A 7,513-nucleotide genomic window follows, 5' to 3' on the forward strand; every position below is an offset into this window, starting at 1 on the left:
GACAATCAGAAGGGGTGGGGTGGGAGAAGGGGGAGGCAGGGCATGACCCAGAATGCAGATGAGCCGTGGGCGGACAAACTCTGGCATCACCATGAAGCTCGAAGCTGGGTGGGGCTCTTGTCAGGATCTGAGTTTTCTAGCAGTGAGTGTGAAAGAGACCTCAGTCCCCAAAGAGTCAAAATAAGACTCTTGGAACTAATAGATGAGTAGAGCCATGTCCACAGACGCACGGTCTTCCTGCTGCCCTACAGTCGTCCCATGTGGCTTGGCGTCACTGGGGGGGGGACAGTCACCTGGCATTTGGGGACTTGGGAAGCAGAGCGGCCGGGTAGGACCCGTGGAGTCCCCGCAGGAGGGCCTCCTCTGCTGCTGCCCCACATGCCAACCTCACTAAGCATCTGTCACCACCCCTGGTAATCTCCCCACTGCTCCTAGATGCTTCCCTTACTCATTCTTTAGTGACTCCGGTGCCCATTTATTCAGCAAAGGTTCAGATTTCCAGCTGACAGGCTGTCCTGAGGGCTTGCAATCCTTGGTCCCCTGTCCAGAGGAGGGACCAGAGTGCCAGTTCCAAAGATGCTCATCTACGTGGAGAGAGAAGCGGAATGGGCTGGAACGGTGGGCCATGGACGCGCAGCGCACCGGGGCCCCTGACCCAGACCCCACACATACCTCCTAGGTAAGTGCAGCTCTGAAGGCAGACCCCCCAGGCCTTTGCGCCAGCGGTCACCCCCCCCTCCCCGCGCCGGCTCTCCGGCTGGCCCGAAGCCCAGTGACTCCTGACGCCCCAACACACCAGGGCCCCTGAGTGGGGAGATTCAGACAGCAGATGGTGACAGGCCGGGCTGGACAGCCTGGGTTCTGAGCTGAGGTTTAAATTCAGATTGAAAACTCACAAGCACAGGGAAGGGAAGGTCCTTCTCCAGGCCGGGAATCCTGGGGCATCGTATCTGAGCTCTCAGCTTAACTCCAGCAGCCTCCAGAGTGCGTCAGGGCCCAAGGTTGTTCTGAACTTGGAAAGGCCCTGGGGCATCAAGGGGCAGCCAGGTCCAGCTGAGTCCATGGGGGAAATGACGAGTCGTTGGAGACTGGGCGAGGTGTGCCATGGAAGGCCGGTGTAAGGACCTAGAGCCAGGCCCCTGCAGACCCTGGCGGGGAGGTGTGAGGACCCCAGGGTGGGGGGGAAGTGCGAAGATAGGGTGGGGGGTGGGGACGAGCCGGAGGTGCGTGAGGGTGGAGGTGTGCAGACTTGGGCTCAGGCAGCCCGAGGAGCTGGGAGTGGCCAGCAGCACTCTGCGTTCCGGGGGACTTGCCGCCCGTTGATGCCACCCTTGCCTGCAGACTCTCCCCTTCCTCTTCGTCCCCACACAATGGCTTGCTCTCAGCCCCATCCTCCAGGATGTCTCCCGGGGCGTCCCGTGGGCACCCCAGCTCAGCCTGGACAGTCCTGAGCTTGTCACCAGTTCGACCTGTCCCAACCTGTTCCTCACCTCTGCCGACACCTGGGCGACCGTCCCCCTGGCCAGGCAGGGGGCTGTCCCGGGCCCCTCCAGCCCTTCTGTCAGCCCTCACTCTCTCCAACCCAGCTGCCCACCAGACATGGCCCCACTGTCCAGCCGTCCCCTCCCAGCATCTCTGCATCCCAGTACTTTCCATGGGCACCAGCCACAGGCCCCAGACCCCCACCCTCCCGTGTCTCCCCCACATTCACGCAGTGGCCTTCTGGCCTCCTGCTTACCCAGTGCTAGGCCTAGAACCCAGGGGCATCCCCATGCTCGGCTGGCCCGGCTGGACGGTTTTGTCCAGATCTGACCACTCCTGTCACGGATGATGGACAACCACACAGGTCTGTAGAGAGGTGGGCTGGAGGGGTGAGGTCCTGGCCTGGAAGCAGCTGAAGGAGCAGGACCACAGAACGGTCAGATCATGAGTTTATTGTCTTTGGGAGTGATAGTCATGGTCTCAATGCACAGGTGGGCACCCACAGCCTGACTCTGCCTGGGCTCTACGGGCAGAGGGGATGGGCCAGGGGGAGGGGGGGCTGGCCCAGTCGGAGCCAGGGCAAGTCAGAGCCGGAGGCCAGGCTGCTGCCACCCTCTGGCCTTGCCCAGGCTTTTCCTGCCCCCGCCGGGACCCTGAACAGCGTACTCGGGGTGAACGAACTTATCCAGGGATTGCTCCGTACTGGGGACCCCCTTTCTCCTCTGGGTGGACTGGGCTACCTTCTCTGGGCTGTTGAACAAAGGGCCCCTGCGGGAGATGGGAGAAGTGGCGAGGTCTGGGACAGAGGCAATGGCATCCTTCCCACCACCTCAGAGCGGGAAGGTCCCACCCAGTGTCTTGAAAAGGACGGGGGCAGGGCTGCGGCAGGACGTGGGAGGATATAGTGGGTCTGCCGGCCCAGGAGGAAGGTGCTCACAGCAGGACCCAGAGGAGGCCCGCTGCAAGCAGGAATCCCCTTCGAAGGGCCCAGGGATCCTGCTGAATGGTGGGTGCCCTGTTGCAGAGATTTCCAGAACAGCACCGCCGGCTGATCCTGCCTAGTATCCTGGGTCCCAGTGTCCACTCATAGTTCATGTTGGTGTTGGGACACCTGGGAGCACAGCGCTTGCTGAGAGAAAGTATCACCTTTGATTCTGCAAAAGAGAGGGGTGGCAGGTGGCCGCCAGCCTGCAGGAGGGAGGGCGGGTGGTCACAGGACCAGGCATGGGGGAGGGGAGGCGGTGCTTCCCACGTGAGCGGCAAAAACCAGAACTTAACCTGAGAATCAGGGAATTGTGGGCCCCGCAAGGGCAGTGGGAACATGGCTCCCCACAGTCACTTTCGAGGTCACAACAAAATCAGGGTTCAGGGCTGCTGGCCCTGGTGGGGGCTTTTCCCTGGAGACACACGTGGCCTGGACCACCCTGGCCCGCCCAGAAGCCTGCAAGTCTTGGGGATGTGGGGTAAAGCAGAGTGGACAGAGCCTGGACGCGGCTGTCCCCTCTGCTCGCTCAGTCCCAGGCTCAGCGCTGTCCTCCGACTGCCCATTTAAGGGTGGGGCAGAAGTCTCTGAAGGGAACATCAGAAGAAAGGAAAACACTCAAAACGACCCAAATTGTAGAAGAGAAGACCCTCCCCTTCGGTGTACGTAATCCCGGTAAGTCCTGCCCAGGGGCTGGCTGTGTGGCTTGTGCTGTTACATGATCGTGTTGACTTCTATCAGGTTGTATCCTGTGCTGATCGTGTTATCAGGGCAGCTCCTGGGCCGCTGGTGCTGCTTGCTCGGGGGTTCCTGAAGGCGGGCAAGAGGCCGGCCTCCTCCTCCCCTCACCCCCCAGCCCCCAGCCCCCAGCGCCCTCTCCCCAGCGCTCAGGGTGGAGATCTGGGGGCAAAGGCCAGGGCGCAGACTAGGGGCCCCTGAAGAGATTCCAGACCACGTCAGATCCCTGCAGGGAGGGCCACCAATATGCGCCCCCCAGGGCCTCAGGCCGCACAACCGGAAACAGAAGCCCTGGGTGGAGCCCAGGCAAAGGAGACTGCTTCGGGAAAAGCCCGCGGGGGCGGAGATTCAAACAACCCTCAGTCACAGCACTGATGTCCGCGGCATCAGTACATCCCCNCCCAGCCCCGATTGCCGGGGCACCCCTACCCCCCCCCCCCCCCCAATAAGGAACGGCCAGGCCTGGGAGGGGCGCAGCCTCGGGAGGGGCGCAGCCTCGGGAAGGGCGCTCAGTGCCGCCCCCAGGTGGCAGACGCGCGGAGGAGGGGCGGTGCCTCCCTCCGGGTTCAATTCCGCCCTGAAAGGAAAGGTGGAGGTGGAGAGCGACCCGCGGCCGGGGCTGGCCGGGCCCCGCGGTCCGCAGGGTCCCCCCGCCGGCCCAGCGTGTGCGTCAAACGGGCCTGCGCGCCGCACCCGCGCGCACTGGACCGGCTCGTCTCCGGGAAGCCCGACTGTGCAGCAGGGATTTTCTTGCATCCTGACGGGGAAACCAGGCAACTAGACTCCCCGAGGTTCATTGTGCGGAGCGGGTTCGGGGAAGGATGCTCCAGCCAGGCCCGGAGGCCTTGAAGCCGCGCGGAGGGGGCGGCCGCGTGGGCGTGCGCAGGCCCGCAGGCACCTGGGACCCTCTGGCCAGAATCCACGGCCGTGATCGCGCTTTCTCAGGAGAACAGATGGGTCTGTCCACATCCAGTTCTCTCTGGATATTTTTATAATTTTAGAAAAGAGCATTTCTAGTGCTTTGCTCTGTGACATTTCAGTGGGGAATGTGTTCACGGTCCACTTTAGAATCTCCTTTAAGGCCTGTTTTTAAAGTCAAGTCCTATTACTTAAGCCCCACAGCAGTCAGGCGGGGGTGAGGCGTGGTGGGCAGCAGTGGGCAGCCAGGTGTCCTGGGCCAGCGCCTTGCCCGGCCGACCTTCCTCTGCGCAGTCAACGGTCTGGACGACCGGGTCTCCCTCTACTTTCAGTTACACCTGAGCCCCTGCCCTGCGGACAGTTCCTGGCGGAGCAGCACTTAAGAACCGGGGCTTCGGAAAGTGAACAATTCGGAATGTGTGCGTGCTCCCCGGGCGTCCAGGGTTAGGGGAGAGCTGCGGGGCTGTGGACCGGTGGCGGTCAGAACGCCCCGCCCCCTCCCGGGCCCGCCGCCGGACTCTACACTCACTGCGTAGGAAGACCACCGCGTTGGACACGCAGACCCGGTCGCTGGGGTCGCACACGGTGGGCGTGCACAGCGCGTGGCTGGCCGCTTTGAAACACTGGTAACAGCTCAAGTTGACACCTGCGGGGCAGCCAGGGGGCCGCGGTGGAGAGGGCTGCCCACGCGGCCGGAGAGCCCCGCGCCGCCCGCGCCCGCCCCTACCTGGCTCTTTCTTGCTGCCAGCAAACTCCGCAGACACCAGCAAAGCGCACAGGACTGGAACCAGCCCCTCCATGGCGCCAGAGCTCGGCCTGAGGGTGGGGTGGAGCAGAGAAGGAGGAGTCGCCGGAGGGCCCCGTTGCCCCCGGCGGCAGGCTCCCTCCCCTCGACCCTATCTCCCCCGGCCCGCGTCTGCGGCGCCCCGCGGATCCCGGTTCTCTCGGGACGCTACTAGCTCAGCACCCCGCCCCTGCACTCTCCCTCCGCCGTGCTGCAGAACCCGGGCCTTTTGAGGAGGGTCGCCTGAGGAGGCCCGTGGGGACCTGCCAGCCCCTCTTCGGCAGCTCCTGCCCAGGGGAGGGCTTCCTGGGGTCCCTGAGGACGGCAGCCTCAGCCACCAGCCACCTCGGCCGCTGAGCAGGAGGACGGACTGCGTCTCCGCCGCGGGTCCCTCCCCTGGGTGGCTCAGCCCCAGCCTCTGCTTGCTTCCTTCTAGTCCTGTAACAGACGGCGCGGAGCAGGGCCCCGTTCTCACCGCAGGACCCTTCCCATGGGTAGGGTGTCAGAGGTCCAGGAGAGAGGTGGAGGCTGGGGGTGGGGAGGGGAGCGGGAAGAGGGATGCTTGGCCCTGGAGAACAGACTTGGACACCGCCGTCCAGGGGAAACGCTGAGAGCCAGGCTGGGAGCAGGAATCCAGGAGTGGAAGGAAGGGAGGAGGGGAAGGGAAGGGGTGATCAGATCGCAAGCTCCGAATCTTTACAGTCTTCTCATTCTCCGTAGAGTGCTGTGAAGGCTGGTCTGGAAGGCAGAGAAGGGAGGACGGCCTGTGAGTTCCTGGAGCATCCTCTAGCCTGAGGCCGGGATGGCCTGCAGGGCTGCTGTGTCTGCTGACCGCTGGGCCCCACCCCCCAGGGCCAGGGACCGCGCTGTCCTCAGGACCCTGGAAAGCCCTGGGGCCCTGCAGACGTTCTGGAGCCTGTGAGAGCCCAGCGGGGTGGACAGGCTCTTCCCTGGTGTCACACATGTGTGCCCCGGGCCGAGCCGGGGCTTTGGGGACTGAGGTCTTCCGCTCAGGACAGGCTGTCTCGCACAGGTGTCCTTCTCCCAGCTGACTCTCATCAAGACGCCCCCTCCTTGGGGACGATCTGGACCCAGTGCGGAGGGCGGCTCTTCCCATTGCCCACACAGCCCCGGAGCCCGCCCACCCAGCGCATCTTCCCAGGCCCCACACTCCTGCTCCCTTTGTCCCGGCCGTTTATCCTTGTTTTCAAGAGCCTTTGACCCGAACTGTGTTCTCCATGGGTCCTGGGTTCCCTGGGACCTGTTCTTCCTGGAGCCAGCTTTAAAGAAACAAAATTCACTGCCACTTGGGAAAGCCTACTAGCACTGACTCCGCAGGGGCGGGTCTGGACCAGGCACAAGGACCCGCGTTCCAGAAGGCGCGGGACGGGGAGATGGCCTCCACTCTGAATGCGGGGGGTGGTTTACAGGCCTGGAGCAGCTGCAGGTCAGTGGAGGGACAGTGACCAAGAGGAGCCAGCAGGGGTGGGGGCGGTCAGGCTGAACCCCCCTCCCAGGATTCCTGCTGAAGGCACGCCGGGTGGTCAGACCTCACCTGGGGGGGATGAGGAAACCAATCAGACGCGGAGGGCTTCAGGGGTGGAGGGTGGGGGCTTTTTGCTAAAACTGGATGTCACAGGAGGGTGAACGTCTTTCCCTAATAATGCTTTTGTCCCCCTTGTATCCAACCTTGCCAGACTAAAATTCTGGATGAAAATGGGGAATAATTTTTTTTTAGTGAGAAGTTTTGACTACCCAACACGATACGCAGATGCCAGCAGCCAACAGAGACCCTGAGATGGGGGGAGGCGTGGGCCCAGGGGATGCTTGCCATCTTGATTCTCCAGACTGGTTCTGGAAAGCTTTCTCTTCCCCCCTAAACAAAGCAAAGTAAAGCAAAACAAAGATAGAATCTTCTGGGTGCTGCATTTCAAGTGACAGTGAGTGGACAGTGGTCCTTGGGTCACACCGACAGGGCAGAGGGAGCCTGAACTCCTGGCCGTCGTGCACAAAAACCCTCCTGATGTCACCCAGCCCTGTGTGTGTGGGGGGGGTATCTGATGTCATGGACGCACAACCGCTCACAGCTGACCACCCTGAAGTACCGAGACCCAGGGCTGCACGGAACCCACCCAACTGGACGGGAGACCCCAGGACAGGAGGCCACGTCGGGGTCCTGTTATCCTCATGGAGGTCCTGACGTCACAAACTGTCTCCAGGGGGACCTTGGTTGCCACATGGGATTGTGTGTCTTACATGTGCCCTGACCATCGAGACGCTGCCCCAACCCCGCCAGCCTCTGGGTGAGCTTCGGGGTACCGGCTGGGGCGGTGCTGTGCCGGACCTGCCACCAGGTAAAGAAGACTCCGCCAACATTGGGAGGAAGCTCCAGGAGCAGCCCGTCTGGGCCGTGAGGATGTCTCCCTGGCTTGGAGACGGTTGGGACTCACAGTCACATCCTCGTGGCCTGGGCCCACTGCCGCCTCAGACTACGTGCTGATTGTGATCACAACCCCTCAAGCCCCATCCAGTCGGTTCACGATGGGAGAGCCAGGGATTCGCACTCAGGTCCTCGAAGACCAAGGCGTGCAGCTGAGCGCTTGAGCTCC

General features: G+C 62.8%; 1 protein-coding gene across 2 annotated transcripts; it reads right to left on the reverse strand.

Annotated features, from left to right (window-relative positions):
• Nucleotides 1-1,968: 1,968 nt before the first annotated feature.
• On the reverse strand, nucleotides 1,969-5,312 carry LY6L (lymphocyte antigen 6 family member L). 2 transcript variants are annotated; one of them, XM_034663501.1, is made up of 4 exons: nucleotides 5,250-5,312; nucleotides 4,848-4,936; nucleotides 4,650-4,766; nucleotides 1,969-2,636 (listed from the first exon to the last, which is right to left on the reverse strand). In XM_034663501.1, the coding sequence occupies exons 2-4, from the start codon at nucleotides 4,918-4,920 to the stop codon at nucleotides 2,416-2,418; spliced, it is 411 nt and encodes a 136-aa protein (XP_034519392.1). In that variant the 5' UTR covers nucleotides 4,921-4,936; nucleotides 5,250-5,312; the 3' UTR covers nucleotides 1,969-2,415. The 2 variants fall into 2 exon arrangements, with proteins under 2 accessions (XP_034519392.1, XP_034519391.1); XM_034663500.1 differs by lacking the exon at nucleotides 5,250-5,312 and having other exon boundaries at nucleotides 4,650-4,944.
• Nucleotides 5,313-7,513: the final 2,201 nt, after the last annotated feature.

Source organism: Ailuropoda melanoleuca, chromosome 6 (genome assembly GCF_002007445.2).
Source record: "Ailuropoda melanoleuca isolate Jingjing chromosome 6, ASM200744v2, whole genome shotgun sequence".
Taxonomy (NCBI): domain Eukaryota; kingdom Metazoa; phylum Chordata; class Mammalia; order Carnivora; family Ursidae; genus Ailuropoda; species Ailuropoda melanoleuca.